Source organism: Mastigoproctus giganteus, chromosome 2 (genome assembly GCF_048544385.1).
Source record: "Mastigoproctus giganteus isolate SK-2022 chromosome 2, ASM4854438v1, whole genome shotgun sequence".
In the NCBI taxonomy this organism is placed as follows: domain Eukaryota; kingdom Metazoa; phylum Arthropoda; class Arachnida; order Uropygi; family Thelyphonidae; genus Mastigoproctus; species Mastigoproctus giganteus.
The window spans coordinates 202,656,605-202,674,113 of record NC_143576.1 but is presented as its reverse complement, the minus strand read 5'-3'; the positions used below and the strand labels follow the sequence as shown (position 1 = coordinate 202,674,113).

The window sequence follows — 17,509 nt, the reverse complement described above, 5'->3', positions numbered from 1 at the left end:
CATTTATGGACTAATTCAATGGAAAGGTTCGGTGAAACACAAGTAGTTGCTCTTGACATCTCAAAGGCTTTGGATCGTGTTTGGCATAAAGGTCTTCTAAACAAGCTTCCATCTTATGGTTTGCCAACTGTTTTTAGTAATTGGTTATCCAGTTTTCTCTCTGATCGCTCACTGAGGGTGATGGTAGGTGGCTCTCTGTCTTCTAACTTCTCCACTAATGCTGGTGTCCCCCAAGGTTCAGTTCTTTCCCCCACTCTTTTCCTCTTGTATATCAATGACCTTCTTCCATTGACTGGAAATCCTATCCATAGTTTTGCTGATGATAGCACATTGCATTCAACTTTCCATTTTGAGAGACCTTGTCCTGCTCAGTCAGCTTAAAGTTCTCGAAAATCTGCTGCCAATTCCTTAAATGCCCATCTTCAGGTAATTCTCCAGTGGGGCAAAGACAACTTAGTTGATTTCAACCCTTCTAAAACTCAGTCTTGTCTTATATCTCGCAAAAAGGTTTTTTCTGCTCCTATGCTTATCTTTAGAGACACTCTGGTTTCTGGGCAAAATGATTTATCTCTTTTGGGGATTACCCTGACTTCAAATCTCTCTTGCCACAAACACATTACAAATATTGCTTCCTCTGCATCTAAAAAACTTGGTTTTCTCTTTCGCTCTCGGCATTACTTTTCTTCCAAACAGCTGCTCACTCTGTATAAATCGCAAATCCGCCCTGTCATGGAATATTGTTCCCACATCTGGGGTGGTGCCCCCAAAACCTCTCTCAGGCTTCTTGATTCCATTCAGAAGAGGGCAGTTAGGTTAATTAATGATTCATCTCTAACAGAGTCTCTCCACTCGCTTTCTCATAGACGCACTGTTTCTGCTGCATGCCTCTTCTACAGATACTTCCATGGGCACTATTCTTCTGAATTGGCTTCTATAATTCCCGCTCTCTCTTTGAAAACAGTCCGAACACGTGTCGCCATCGGCCAACATCCATTTACTGTCCAACTTCAAACCCACAGAACCAACTTTTCATCTTCCTCATTTATTCATTCAACTGCCGTTATCTGGAACAACCTTCCTTCATATGTATTTCCTGAAAATTACAATCTACAGAAGTTCACGTCCAATATCAACAAATATCTTCTTTCGTCTTCTCAACCTCCAACCCAAGCACGGTACTAAGTACTATAGGTTCTAATACCTCTCGTGTTTGGGGTTCTCATAAAAAAAAAAAAAAAAAGGCTTAATGTCGAACTTTTCAGATGATATAAAGGTTGGCAGGGTTGTTAATGACAATATGCTACTGCAACAGGATCTAGAAAAGTTGGGCAGATGGGCAACTGAAGTTTAACATTTACCAATTCCAAGTACTGCATATGGGTTGAAGTAACTCCAGAAAAATGTACCAACTGTGTGGTACTACACTTAGGGTGGTACAAAATGAAAAATGCTGGGAGTAATTATGCAGTCAGGTATGAAGTTTTCTGAGCAGTGTAGACAGGCTGCCAGATCAGTTCATGGGGCATTGTCAATGATATATGGGAATTTTGCTAGTAGGGAAAAGGGGGTGATATATCCCTTTGTATATGACAATGATTAGGCCATACCTTAAGTATTGCATACAGGTCTGGAGGCCTAATTTTAGGGAGGATGTAGAGTTGCATGAGTACTGAGAAGGGCAACAAGATTGGTGAGAGGAACGAAAGGGTGCTCTTACCAAGAAAGGCTTAAGTTCTTCAAATTGCAGTGTCCGGAGACTAGGCCCCTGCAAGGTGATCTGTTTGAGGTGTATAAGGCCTTGAATGGGTTGAGCAGGCTCAATTCTGATGGGATTCTTCCACTTGCTCAGATTACGAACCTGAGGGGGCATAAATTCAAATTGAGGAACAACAGTTGTAGAATAGATGTGTGAAAATTTGCTTTTAGAGCAGTGGGTAGTTGATTGCTGGAACAAACAACTGTCATTGTGGAAGTTGATAGCTTAAATAAATTCAAAGAGGGACTAGACAAACTTTTAGAGGGAATGGATTTGTGATTTTTTTTTTTTTTTTTTTTTTTTTGTTTGGCTGATGCTACATAAGCTTGCTTTCTTGCATCACATGCCTCTACTACTACTACTTTGTCCGCTTTTGATATGTGGATATTTTTGTCTCCCTTTAGGTTTTTTAAGGCTTTTCTTTCACTCTGTGTAGATCCTCTTGTAATCTGAGTTATGTAGAAGCTGAATGACTGCAATGTTGATGCCCTGAACATTCCTTAGATTGTTGTGTAGGTGGGCTAGGAAGTCAAGTGTGGGGATATGGCTAGGTATGGGTTTTTTTAATTGCGCTACGTAATAGTTTTAAACATGCGATGTTAATGATTTTCTTTGAAAAGTTATTTTAATTGGGTCTTTGATGTTAACTGGCTGGAGTAAGTTTTTCGTTTCTACATGTAATGAGAAATTTATGTATACATTTTAGTTAAATTTATTAATGTGCAAATGTTTACATGGGTGTCTTAAATTTTAGTAAAGCTTTTGATACTATTCTACATGAAAGACTCCTGTGCATATTAGAGCAGTGTGGCATTAGAGGCAAGTTATGCTGTGGATAAATAGATGGTTGAGCGACAAGGGACAGAGCAGTTATTAATAGGCTGCTCTTCTTGGACTAGCATTATTAATGGAATTTCCTAGGGTTCTGTGCTGGGCTCCTTATTCAATATTTATTAAAAATATTGATGAAGATATCAAGTTTAATGTCTAAGTTTGCTGATGATACAGTTGCTAGCAGAGAGTGGTTAATGATAAGGATGGGTATGCTATTGCAACGAAACCTAGAGAAACTAGGCAGATGGACTGAGAAGTGGCAGTTGAGGTTTAGTATTGATAAATGCAAGGTACTGCCTCCATAGCCGAGTGGTCAGGAACGGGAGTGCAGTAGCACACGCTCTTTGAGTAGACCGGGGTTCAAGCCCCTGACTGCTAAATACGGTCGATCTGCCAACCTGCACTGGACCAGCGTGGCAGATTATGGTTCATTTCTCTCAGCATGAATTGTTGAGGAGGCTTCCATCCTGCAGTGGGTTGATAATGGCTGCAGTTTACCTTTTTTTTTTTTTTTTTTTTTTTACTGCATTTGGGTATCAGCAATCCTAGAATAACATATCAGTTTGGGTGGTACCACACTGAAGGCGATCACAAAAATAAAATTCATCTCGAAGAACCAGGAGCACCATTTATTAGACACAGAGGAAGAATACAAGGGACTGAGCCACTTTGCCCAGGACCTACTCACTAGAAGGAAGACAGAGTTAGCCATCCTAAACAATCAAAACCAGCAAGGACAATAGTGCTAGAACCCAGACTTGACCACTACCAAATAAATAAAATACCAGCAGCGGACAGGACATACTCCAGAATAGACAAGACGTTGACTTGAACTGTAACCAGAAACAAGAAGACCAACTGAGAAGATGAATAAGAGGAGGACAATCAATCTGATGCTGTGATTTTCATGGGCAGGACCACTGTCCCAGCCATGATGCCAACCAGACTTAATACCCACCTGTTCTGGACTTACCACTGAATGGACAACTTTCAGCTCTGCTGCAAGCACCTTTTGGTGATCTGTGTCATGTTCTCTTGTGTGTGTGTGGTACCTTTACTCCCATTCCCCTGGTGGGGGGAGGTTCCTGTCCCCTCCACCCCATTCTTCCCTGTTGGGACCTGCCTCCACTGATACCTTGGGGATGCCTTTTCTGTTGTCCCCATATTTCTGCCTATTTCCCCCCAACCTTCAGTCTTCTCCTCTACTCAAATTTGCTCAATCCACTGCATAATGTCTCAACTTAAATTTAACTTCAAATCTAAAATAGTGACTATTTCGTTTCATCACCTAAACTAAATTCCTTTTGGCTAACTGAACTTCTAACTTTTGTTTATAAGGGGGAAAAAAAAATTTTTTTTTAAGGCCCTAGCCATTGAAATCCCTGGAAACTAGGTGGCAGAGCCTGCCAGAGTACTCTTCTACTGTGATCCCTCTTTGACTGACCTGCCTCCTTGGGGCAAAGTGTGGACAGTGGGGGGGGGGTCCAACGGCTAAAAGGTCAGTGGAATAACTTAACATTACACGACATAACCATACACTTACACCTTTTATGAAATCTCTGGCCTTCACAGAGTTCTGTGCTACACAATGCGGAAATGGGGCAACCACAGGGGCTGTTAGAGAATGAACAAAGACAAGTATAATCGTACAGTCTGACAAACTTCTGAGTAGTGCTGAGAAGTTCATGTCAGAGAGAAGCTCAAGACAGCTCATTGGGCTTTATCAGTGATGTACTGGATTCTTTCCAGCGAGTACAATAGAAGGAGGTGATTATCCCATTGTGCATCTTGAGTGCTGCCTATAACTTGAAGTCTCATCTTGGGAGGGATGGTGATCTGTTTGTATGGATGCAGAGAACATCATTCCAAGATGAGTGAAGGACACAGAAGAGTACTCTTACCATAAAAGACTTCAGTTCTGAAAACTGCAATGCTTGGAAACTAAGCACCTGTTGAGGAGACTTGAAGTCTTTAAGGCTTTAAATCAGGGGTGGGCAACAGCCGGCCTGCAGGCCACATCCGGCCCGCGACGATGTTGAATCGGGCCCCCTCGGTAAATGCACAAATATAGAAAATCCATACCTGACTACACTCGCCGTAAACGTTCGGCTTAATTCGGTTCAATCGGGAATCGCGGCCAGTACAACAGTAACCAAGTGATTCTACGCAGCGTCAAAGAGTTATTTCCTAATTATTATTGTAGCATCGATCGAACGAAGTTCCTTTGGGTTTGACTTCTTATTGAAAAAAATAATATTGGTGCGAGATATTTTATGTTTTATGCCTTTTCTAATTATTACAATTTTTAATTTAATATAATTTATAGCCCATAAAATGAGCCAATTAAAAAAAAAAAGAAAAATTGATGCCAAATGCCGCATTTTCAATGATAATTGGACATTCAGATATTTTTTTTTAAAATACATTAATAATTTGGTAATTCAAGTAATATAACATTTTTTAGGTTCTGATTTTTTTTATTAAATCGTTCAATCTATTCCGGCCCGCATCATGATGCGAAAATTTCATTCGGCCCACTGACGGAAAAAGTTGCCCACCCACCCTGCTTTAAATGGATTGAGAAGTCCTTTTAAACTAGATCTTGATGGCATTTTTACTGTTTCTCAGGTAACACATAAGGGGACACAAATTTAAAAAGGATGGTTGTAATTATTATTTAATGATTATTAATTATTGTAATGATGATTTAAAAAGGATGGTTGTAGGACAGGTGTATGGAAATTTGCATTCAGTCAGAGATTGATTATTAGAACAAACTTTCGTGTGTGTGTGTGTGTGTGGAAGTGGGTAATTTAAAAAAAATTAAAGAATGATTAGACATATTAGTAGAGGGGATGGACAGATGAGGTGGGTATTTTTTTAATTTTTTTTTTTTTGTGTTCTTAAATAAGAACTACTCTTATTTTTTATCCAAAGTAAGAATTGCTCTCTTATTCTCGGTCCTAATTCTTCTCATGCTGAATATTCTTCTGATTTTCTATGCTGATCATTTAAAGATCTGGGTATATAATCTCAAATAACCATTTAATAATTTTCTACAGGTTGTGAAAATTTTTTTTTTTTTTTTTTTTTTCTTTCAAACCTCCATATTAATCCCTCAAAATCAGCTCTCATGATTATTACAATAAAAACTCTTTTCACCCATCTTCATCATTTATTGATGGATACCCTTTGGAAAATATCTAGTGTGAGGATCTTAGTATCTATCCATTTAGATTCAAAACTTCTATTCAGATCATAAAACCAAAACCTAAAATATCTGTTCTTTAGAAAATTATGATTTCTCTACCAAGACTGCATCCATGTTTCAGATAAGGGCACAGCATCAAGCTCTCTTTTAAGTTAGAACCTTAACTGGGTGTCAGTCCTAAAGATAATCCATATGAAGTCTCAGTTGCTTTCTGCAAGCTGTGTTGTTGTTGGGTTGCCATTTCCATTTGAGACAAAGTAGCGTGGCTTCTCTTGTTCTGCTTGCTAAGCAGATTACACTGCCTCATTAGTTTCCCCCCTCTTATTCTTCAGTTCTCCTTATTAAGACTCATAACATTGACCCATCTCAGTTTTTTGATAATGCAAAATTTCCAGAGGGATGAGATTTTAAATACTCAATTTATCTGGCAGCCCACTCTCTAGTTAGATTTTGTAAATATGCTTAATTGGGTTATATTAGTTTTACTTGGCTTCTTATGAATTTGTTCTGTAAGTACTTTCTTATACTATTGTCAATTTTTTTTTTTTTTTTTTTTATAGTGTATATATTTTTTAAATCTATATAATATTGGTGTAAACACACCATAGAAAACTCTTAAACAAAAAACTATGTTAGTAGTGTGAAGGGCATCATTTTATCTGTATCTCATATTGTGCTCTTCCTTCACAACGAGTTGCCATGTATTGCACTACCTCGAATAAATACCGCTTCAGTAAAAGAGAAGACTTTTGTTACTTATTATACTCTTAAAGATATGATGCCTAGATTATTATACTCTTAAAGGTATGATGCCTTGTTGCATTTAATTTTACTCAAATACTTTTTAAATGTATGATGAGTGGTCCTAGATTTAATCATTTTTCTTAACTTAACTTCTCTGGCTCCTGTGCCATTCAAGATTAGTTTATGTGATTATTGCCTGTTCCTTGTAATTATACTATGAACAATAAATTGATATTTATTTACCCTATTAAAATCATGGTCTAGGGTTGTATGCCAAGTTGTGATGTTGGGCAGCTTTAAATTATGGAAGGAACAATGAATCCAAAGAATTACATTGAAATACTGGAAAAAAATGTTATTGACATCTAGGGCCTATTGTGTACTGAAGAATTTTTCAGTATGATAGTGCTCTGTGTATTGAAAAATGGGTTTTCAGTGATGGATGGCAACTAAAAACATTTCAAGTATGGAAAGTCTCCCAAAACTTAATCATCCATAAAATTTGTAGCTTAAAATTGGATATGAACTTTCAAAGAAGAGATCACTAAAATGAATGTGAATTAATTAGAAGCATTGCTTTTTTTTTTAAGCATATAGTTACTGATAAACTGATTCTAAAGTTAGAGCATTTGATGCCAGAGAAATGTGTAGTGGTCATTAAGCAGATGACTATAAAGCAGTTAAACATAAGAAAAGCACCTGGGGTGGATGGGATCTATCCAGTTATATTAAAGGAGGCAGCAGAGCAACTAAGCAAACCCTTAGCCATAATTATGAGAGCATCCTTGGATTCAGGGAGGTCCCCACAGACTGGAGATGTGCAAATGTATCCCCAATTCACAAAGGGGGATCGAAGGGTGACTCGAGTAATTACAGACCAGTTAGTTTAACTTCTGTTCCAGGTAAAATAATGGAGTCAATATTTAAAAATGCATTGTAGGATCATCTAGACAAGACTGCAGCAATAATTCAGACACAGCATGTGTTTTTTAAGGAAAGTCTTGTCTGACAAATTTGATAGGATATTATGATGTAGTTACAAAAGAACTGGATGCAAAAAATAATTTTGATATCATATATTTGGATTTCAGGAAAGCTTTTGACACTGTTGCGCATGGAAGGTTATTGTACAAATTGGAGCAGAATGGTATTAAGGGTAAGTTGCTACAATGGATAAAAGGATGGTTGAGTGAGAGAAGACAGAGGGTGGTAATCAATGTGTGCTGCTTTTCGTGGACTAATGTTATTAGTGGAGTCCCACAGGGTTTGGTGTTAGGTCCACTGTTGTTTTGTATATTTATCAATGATATTGATGAAGGTATATCAGGCTTAATGTCGAAGTTTGCAGATGATACAAAGGTTGGCATGCTTGTTAATGACAGTAATGGCAGTGTGCTACTGCAACAGGATCTAGATAATTTGGGCAGATGGGCTAAGAAGTGGCAACTGAAGTTTAACCTTGACAAATGCAAAGTACTGCATATGGATAGAAGTAACCCCAGAGAAACGTACCAACTGTGTGGTACTACACTTAAGGTGGTAGAAAATGAAAAAGACCTGGGAGTAATTGTGCAGTCAGATATGAAGTTTTCTGAGCAATGCAGACAGGCTGCCAGGGCAGGTCATGGGGTTTTGTCAATGATATATAGGAATTTTGCTAGGGAAGAAGGAGGTGATTGTCCCTCTGTATAAGGCAATGGTCAGGCCACGCCTTGAGTACTGCGTACAGGTCTGGAAGCCTCATTTTAGGAAGGATGTAGATTTACTTCAGCGTGTACAGAGAAGGTCAACAAGATTGGTGAGGGGAATGAAGGGATCCTCTTACCAAGAGAGGCTAAGTTCTGCAAATTGCAGTGGCTGGAGACTAGGCACCTGCGCGGTGAACTGATTGAAGTATATAAGGCCTTTAATGGGTTGAGCATGCTGAATTCTGATGGGATCCTTCCACTTGTTCAGATTACGACCCTAAGGGGGCATAAATTCAAATTAAGAAAAGACAGATGTAGAATAGATGTGCGGAAATTTGCCGTTAGCCAGCGGGTGGTTAATTGCTGGAACAAACTTCCATCTGTCGTTGTGGAAGTTGACAGGTTAAATAAATTTAAGGAGGAACTGGACAGGCATTTGGAGGGAATGGTGTGATTTTTTTATTTTATTATTATTGTTTTTTTTATTTATTTATTATTATTTTTATTATTATTTTTTTTTTTTTGGCTGATGCTGCATAAGCTCATACAGTTGCTTTCTTGCATCACATGCCACTACTACTACTATAAAATATCACAACAGTATCATAAAATAGTACAACAGTATCACAAGTTTGTGTCATATAGAAAAAATAAATCATTTCTCGAGTTTGTTTTTTGTTGACTGAAAATATGGTCTTGTATTGCAATATACACAGAGTAGTTTGTTAGGTACCTTGATGTAGTAGTAACTAGCATCTCCTTTAGTCCACAAAACAGCCTCAAGTTATCAGTGTGGAATCCATAAGGTACAAAAGTGTTCCACAGGGATACTCACCCATGCTCTGACTGTCATGTCCTCCATTTGCATATATTGGGTGTCACTGGGTTCACATCAATGGTAGATGGAATAACTCATTCAACCTTATACACAGATGCTCAGTTGTGTTAAAGTTTGGTGACTGAGTAGCCACTGAAGTTATGGTAAAATCATCATTGTGCTCCTAAAACCATTGTTGAACTGTCTGTGCCCTTATATTGTGTTGCATCATCCTGCCAGATGGATAAACTGTGAGCATGATGGGTGCACCTTGTCAGCAAAAATGCTCAAATAGCCTGTGGAATTTAGACATTGATCAGATGGTATTAGGGGAGTTAATGTATGCCACATAACACTTGTAGGGTGTTATGTGGCATACATTAGCTCCCCTAGTGTCTTTGGCTCCCCATACATTAGCTCTCTAGGCGTCTTTGCCACATAACACTCTACAAGTGTTATGTGGCAAAAAAAAAAAAAAAAACACCTGGCACAGTGGAACCATTGATTCATGTTGCTGTCACTGTACTCTGGCCCTGCTGTCAAAATGGAATAACTGGAATTCATTGAACCAGTGACTGTTTTCCACTCCAAAGTGGGAAACAGTCACTCCAGTGGAAGTGCCCATTGTGTACCTCTGTTTTTATCTGTCAGGAGTAGGTACCCACTCTGTGACAGGTTCGGATGCATTCTGACACCCCCCTTTGCATGCCACTGTTGATGTTTTCTAGATGTTGGACCATGCTCAGTATGTTCTAGATGTGGTTGTGCATGAACTCCCAGCATGGTGGTAATGTCCATTGTACTTATGCCAGAATGCTCAATGCTGACTGTCATAATATAGAATCACTTAATTGCAATCTTGTTACCCTTCTTTGCACCTGTTCTAGCAAATCCACATCCTTCCTAAAATGAGGCCTCTAGACCTGTATGCAATACACAAGATGTGGCCTAACCATTCCTTATACAATGGGATAATAACCTCCTTATCCCTGCTAGCATTTACCATAAGGTAAATTAAAATTTACCTTGTGGTAAATATTAATTAGAGTGCAATTCTTGATATGATATTTTTTGACTTGATATTTGTTCGTATTCACATCTATGAATTTTCACTGCAGTATACGCGTGGTTGGCACATTATAGTCTAGGTTGCTGTTGCGCCAGTAAACTCCAAACCAAACCAAAAACTCCAGTGTAGGTGGGGGTGTTCAGTGTGCAACTTTCCCAGTTTGTGGAAAAGTATGGTTTTGAATCTGTTTTGAATTGAGTGAAAGATATTAATTAACATGTTTGCTGCCTTTGTGCATTAATGTAAAATGGCACTAGGATTGATGTGCTGCAATGCGTATACGATTCAAAATGCACTCAAGCACTGTACCATAATGCATAAGAGCAGTCATTCTTAAGTGGTCAACCAATGAGTGCCATAAATGTGAAGGTGGGGGTTCAGTGTGCAGCTCTCCCACTTTGTGGAAAAGTATTGTTTTGAACCTGTTTTAAATTGAATGAAAGATATTAATTAACATGTTTGCTGCCTTTATGCATTAGTGTAAAATGGAACTAGGATTGTTGTGCTACATTGTGTATATGGTTCAAAATGCACTCAATGCATACGAGCAGTCATTCTTAGCGGTCAACCAATGAGTGCCATAAATGTGAAGGAAACTACCACGTGAAATTAACAACTACTTAGTATTAGCACAGTGATTGAATGTTTTGCAGTAATGCTTGGCATTTATTTTTGTAATATTCCACTGTTTATTTGTTCTTTGCTTGTGTTGATGTCAGTTTATTTATATAAATAAACATTTCTTAATATTTTAAGATTTGTTCTAATTTACAGCTTGTCACAAAAATAAGTGTTCAGTTTTAGCAGTGAATTCCAAACTTTTGATTTTCAACCATTATGTATGAATTTTTGGAATTCTTGTGGATGTTGTGATTTTTTTTTTTTCCAACATTCCAAAAATTACAGCACGTTGAATAGGTTCTCTCACATTTAGGTGGCACTGAACTTGTTAATTGAAGCTTTTGCTGCCTGACACTGTGTGATTATTTTCAGTGTCCTGGGATACTGAATCATTTGTTCAGAACACAACATTATTGATTTAGTGAATAGGAATTTTGCTAGCAGGGAAAAGGAGGTGATTGTCCCTCTGTATAAGGCAATGGTCAGGCCACGCCTTGAGTACTGCGTACAGGTCTGGAGGCCTCATTTTAGGAAGGATGTAGATTTGCTTGAGCGTGTACAGAGAAGAGCAACACGATTGGTGAGGGGAATGAAGGGATTCTCTTACCAAGAGAGGCTTAAGTTCTGCAAATTGCAGTGGCTGGAGACTAGGCACCTGCGCGGTGATCTGATTGAGGTCTATAAGGCCTTGAATGGGTTGAGCACGCTGAATTCTGATGGGATCCTTCCACTTGTTCAGATTACCAACCTACAGGGACATAAGTTCAAATTAAGAAAGGACAGATGTAGAATAGATGTGCGGAAATTTGCCTTTAGCCAGCGGGTGGTTAATTGCTGGAACAAACTTCCATCTGTCGTTGTAGAAGTTGATAGGTTAAATAAATTTAAGGAGGAACTGGACAGGCATTTGGAGGGAATGGTGTGATTTTTTTTTTTTTGGCTGATGCTGCATAAGCTCCTACACTTGCTTTCTTGCATCATGTGCCACTACTACTACTACTACTACTAGTGGGTTTCTTGACAAGTTAGCATTTTCTGACAGTAAGAGATTAGTATTTTTTCCATTTGCAGCTGTGCCCTGATAATATAAACTGGTGTACTTTGACCAAAGTATTAATCAACCAGCTTTTAAAGTTTCACTGAAATTATACTGGTCTGAATTTGAAAGTTTGGGAATTAAAAAAGTAAAGTGCAGCCATTATCAACCCACTGCAGGATGGAAGTCTCCTCAACAATTCATGCTGAAGGAAATAGACCATAATCTGCCATGCTGGTCCAGTGCGGGTTGGCAGATCGACCATTATTCAGCAGTCAGGGGCTTGAAATCCGGTCTACTCAAAGAGCGCGTGCTACTGCACTCGCGCTCCTGACCACTCGGCTACAGAGGCCCTTGATATGTCACAAACACTGTTTGGAAGTAGATGATTTTCAGCTAATATTTCTCAAGCATTTATAATAGCTAACTTTTGCTGTTCAGTCTCTGATTCCAGCCATTGGTGTGGTTGAATAGATATGCATAACTGCCAGTTCTTTAGATTTCCATTCTAAATCTCAGTTGGTATCTAACAGACAATCTAAACAGCAATCCACAGAGAGAAAAATGTTAATTAAGCTAATTTTTGAAAAGCGCACTGTACTGTTAAGCAATCCTATGAGTGTATTTTTAATGTAAACTGTCTATGCCAGTGAAATTTAATTTTTGGTGGAATATAAACTTTAAAAACAACTCCCGCATTTTTCACAAAAATGTTTTCCTCCTCTTTTTTTTTGAAAAGAATTTATGCTTTTTTTTTTCAAAAAAAAAAATCTTACTTTTTTTTTTTGTCTGTTTTTGGCCAAAAAAACCTGTTTTTCCTTCTACTTACAGATATTTAATTTTCAGCTTTTGCATGTCAAAAGTTGGCAGTTGTGGGTTATGGGATTTGCTGCTGGCATGTGAAAGCCAGGGATTTTATTTTATCTATATGTATATTATTTATGTATTTTCTTTATTTTTTGGAGCCTTTGAATTCTAAATTATAGAATGCCCAGTCTATATCTTATAATTATGTCCCAAACCAAGAAATGCTGATACAAGAATAAGTTTTCAAATATGAAGGTATTTTATTGCGATTTTTGTGGTGTATTTTTTAATATTTTGAACACAATGTCTTCACTTTTTTTATGATTGTCACCTTTTTCTCTTTGAAGCATGATGGTGATGGAGCAGAGGACTCTCTTGGTATTGAAAATACTCTCTGGGCAAATACAGTTATTGCATCTGGTACAGCTGTGGGAATTGTAATATATACAGGGTCAGAAACTAGGAGCGTCATGAATAATTCTGAACCCAGAAGTAAGGTATGATTTCACTTGCAGTTTTATCTAAGTAGTTTATTGTTGGATGTCTCCTGATGTGAATTAGTAAGTCAGTTGTATAGATCTTTTATACTTAAAAATATCAGAAGTATTTTATTTATACAAAAAGTGTTAATTTAAAAAATAATCCATGTTATTTGTATTAAGTGTATTGCTACCAAGTAACTATCATTGATGTAATTGTGTGAGATCAATATTGGAGGATATTGCACAGCTGGAACAAGTGACAGTTCAGTTTGTTACTATTCATGTTTTAAGTTGCACGCATAATTACTTGTGAATAAATGTCAACATGCTTTTTTAGTGGAATCTTACTTGGGAACAAAGTATTACAGTGAATGTCAACAGGAATTTGTTGAAAAATTCCCTAACACTAAGAAGCATAGTTGGGCTCATTGTTTTGAACAAACTATCACTTCTGTTTACTAAGCCATCATAGTGCAATTTATTGCATCTAGATGAAAATTAGTCATCTGGCTCCAGTAGAATGGGGCACCTTGTCATACTGCATGCTCAATCATGGAAACATTCAAGAGTTTTTAGGGATTGAATCGTATCAGTTATATTTAGGTGGCCAAAATCCTTGTTGTTATCATTGAGGACTTTGGCCATCTTGGTCACCTTATTTAACACCCCAGACATTTTATGGGGGTTATTAAGGCAGAAAGCTTATGAGAGCAATCTGTAAAGCATTCAGTTGCAAAAATACAGTCAGGTGTGCATTGACACAAACTATCTTGTTGCTCATGACATGATCAGAAGAGTGAATTTATGTATTGCTATCAATGGAGGACACCTCATTTGTTAATTATAATTATTTGATAATAAATTGTGCTTTCCTTTGATTGTTTTTGGGGTTTACTTTTAAAATGTATGCTCTGTGTAAATGAATTGGATCTTTTGCCTAAGGTGACAGTTTTTAATGCAATTAATTTTTGAAATGAAATGTAATAATTCTGTTTAGAAGTAGGCTATCGTTAAATTTATGTTTTAATAACTGTGTGTTAGCCCAAATTAATGAAAAATTATACAGGATAATGGCATTTTATTTTTATGTGTTATTTACTGTTAAATAGCATTAAGTATTTATATGACATAATGTGATTCATAATTTCCTCCCTTCTTTAAAATGTTAATGACTGACCAAATGGTAATTAGAGTACCATTTTTTTTTTTAAACTGCAGATGCATATTTTGACTGGCAGAATTGAAGAAATGAGAACTGTTGTAGAATCAAAAAAAAAGAAAGCATAGTTCTAGTTAGGTAAACTTAGTTTTGTGTTAAGTAACTATATTGTTTTATTTGATTTAGTAACTACAGTATCTATTTCTGACTATAATGTAATTTTATTCCAAAATTGATTTTCTAAAACTTAGGTTAGCAAAACAAAATTAAAACTGTCTATATTTCAGATAAACACTTAGTTGTTCTAGCACTAAGAAAAACAGCTTAACCAATATGAAACAGGCTTCCAAATGAGCAGAATATGGAGATTATTATACCTCAAGATTAATTAGTAAATGGGAAGTGGAAAAAAAAAAAAAATTAAACAAAATCATTATATATGTGTGCAGAAGCTTAAATATTGTAAATTCAAAAATTTGAAATTACTTCTTTGTTAATAACATTAACAATTTTCAAAAAGGTTCTGTTTATCTGAATTATACAGGTATACTGATTCTGAATATGACCTTCCTTTTTGCGTAGCATCAGTAATTTTTCCAGAAATGAAAAAGTAAATATGCAATAATAACTATATTAGATTTATATTCTGTACAGAATACAGTATTATTCTTTCTTACAAGTAAATGACAAACGAAAAATGAAAAGCCTTCCTCAGGTTAATCAAAAAAAAAAAATCCTTAAAGTTGTATACTCTGATATCTGTCTTTTGTGGTCAGGGTGAGCTAAAATCATAGTTTCTCATCATAGCTTCATTCCACCTTCCTTTTTACCTCTTTTCCATTGACTGTATGTCTGAGAATCTCTCCCTATGTTAGTGAATAGCAGCTCAGATAGTCTAAAAACATCCGGATTTACGAATTTTTGGAACATGAGGATTTCAGAATGTTAATTAAGGATTTCAGAATGTTTAATTATTTCTCAACATTCTGAAAATTACAACACATTGCATGCACTCTCTCAAATGCAGGTGGCAATGAATGTGTTAACTTGTGCACCAATACGTATGCCACCTTTCACCTTTTTGAGAGGGCGAGTAATGGAGCTTGAATGATATTCTGTTTCCCATTTTTTTACTTAATTTTCAATGAATATATCAAAAAGTTCTTTGTAATTTGCATTCTTAATGTTATCAATAAAGGCATTTATTACAAGGCAAAACAACTCTTGGGCATTTTGCTCAGCATTGCTGTAACGTATATAGACAGTTATGATTTTTCTTATGACCTTTATGAACAAAATTTAAAAATTATGGAATTAAATCAATCTGGATTGGGGAGGGCAGAGATACTTTTTGGCTTTCTTCTCATTATGATTGAAATAGTTAGTCACTGGTGAAGGTTTCTTGATGAAAATATCTGGTTTTTCTTCAATCAAATCAGAATAGTTCATAAATGTGTGGATTATGTTACACACCTGTGTCGTGACATATTTAATGTGTTAAGCAGTCAGTGGTTTAAAAGTAAAGGCATGTAGTAGTAGTAGTGGCATGTGATCCAAGAAAGCATGTGTATGAGCTTATGCAGCATCAGCCAAAAAAAAAAATCACACCATTCCCTCCAAATGCCTCTCCAGTTCCTCCTTATATTTATTCAACCTATCAACTTCCACAACGACAGATGGAAGTTTGTTCCAGCAATTAACCACCCACTGGCTAAAGGCAAATTTCTGCACATCTATTCTACATCTGTCTTTTCTTAATTTGAATATATGCCCCCTTAGGTTCGTAATCTGAACAAGTGGAAGGATCCCATCAGAATTCAGCATGCTCAACCCATTCAAGGCTTTATATACCTCAATCAGATCACCGCGCAGGTGTCTAGTCTCCAGCCACTGCAGTTTGCAAAACTTAAGCCTCTCTTGGTAAGAGGATCCCTTCATTCCCCTCACTAATCTTGTTGCCCTTCTCTGTACAAGCTCAAGTAAATCTACATCCTTCCTAAAATGAGGCCTCCAGACCTGTACGCAGTACTCAAGGCATGGCCTGACCATTGCCTTATATAGAGGGATAATCACCTCCTTTTCCCTGCTAGCAAAATTCCTATATATCATTGACAAAACCCCATGACCTGCCCTGGCAGCCTGTCTGCATTGCTCAGAAAACTTCATATCTGCCTGCACAATTACTCCCAGGTCTTTTTCATTTTCTACCACCTTAAGTGCAGTACCACACAGTTGGTACGTTTCTCTGGGGTTACTTTTACCCATATGCAGTACTTTGCATTTGTCAAGGTTAAACTTCAGTTGCCACTTCTTAGCCCATCTGCTCAAATTATCTAGATCCTGTTGCAGTAGCACACTGCCATTACTGTTATTAACAACCCTGCCAACCTTTGTATCATCTGCAAACTTCGACATTAAGCCTGATATACCTTCATCAATATCATTGATAAATATACAAAACAACGTGGAAACTCCCCTGAGTCCAAGGATGCTCTCATAATTGTGGTCAAGGGTTTGCTTAGTTGCTTTGCTACCTCCTTTAATATAACTGGATAGATCCCATCCACCCCAGGTGCTTTTCTTATGTTTAACTTCAACAATTTCTCCTCCACTTTGCTCTCAGTTATTCCGAAATCATTAATTATCCTGCTACAATTTGATAACCTTCTGCCATTTCCAAACTTTAATAACTCCTCTTGTGTGAATGTAGATGCAAAATACTCATTGTTTGTTTGCTATCTGGGCAGGATCATCAACAGTCGATCCATCGATATCAAGTGGACCAATCAGATTCATCCCCTTCCTTTTAGAGTTTATATAAGTAAAGAAATCCTTGTTGTTTTTCTTAGCATCTTTTGCCAAGGATTTCTCGTAATCTGCCTTCGCCTGCCTAACCTCCTTTGTGACCTGATTATAGACTAGCTTATATCTGCCATAGGTTTCTGAGTTGCTTGATAATTTATATGCATCCCATGCATTTTTCTTCTCTGTTACGAGTCTCATTAGTTCATTTGATAACCATTTAGGCCTAAACTTTGAACAATATTTCTTAATAGGTATGAAATGTTTAGTAGCTTCCACGATTAATTCCTTGAATGCTTCCCACTTAGAATTTACTGTTGGTAACATCGTCAGTTTATCCCACTGTACAGAATTTAAAAACTTTCTGAGACCACTGTACTCACCTTTACGGAAGCAAAAATCCTTTCCTTTACCCCTGATGGTAATTATATCTTTAAGTAAATCCCACATCAGTACACTGTGATCACTGCCACCTAGTGGTTC

The 17,509-nt window shown here is 37.1% G+C and overlaps 1 protein-coding gene across 1 annotated transcript in view; it reads left to right on the top strand.

Annotated features, from left to right (window-relative positions):
• The window catches only part of LOC150089919 (putative phospholipid-transporting ATPase IIA), a 359,368-nt gene that overhangs the window by 88,103 nt on the left and 253,756 nt on the right, over nucleotides 1-17,509 (top strand). The window contains exon 8 of the mRNA XM_090368898.1: nucleotides 12,931-13,080. Coding sequence (XP_090225024.1) covers nucleotides 12,931-13,080 — 150 coding nt within the window. The remainder of the gene's footprint in view (nucleotides 1-12,930; nucleotides 13,081-17,509) is intronic.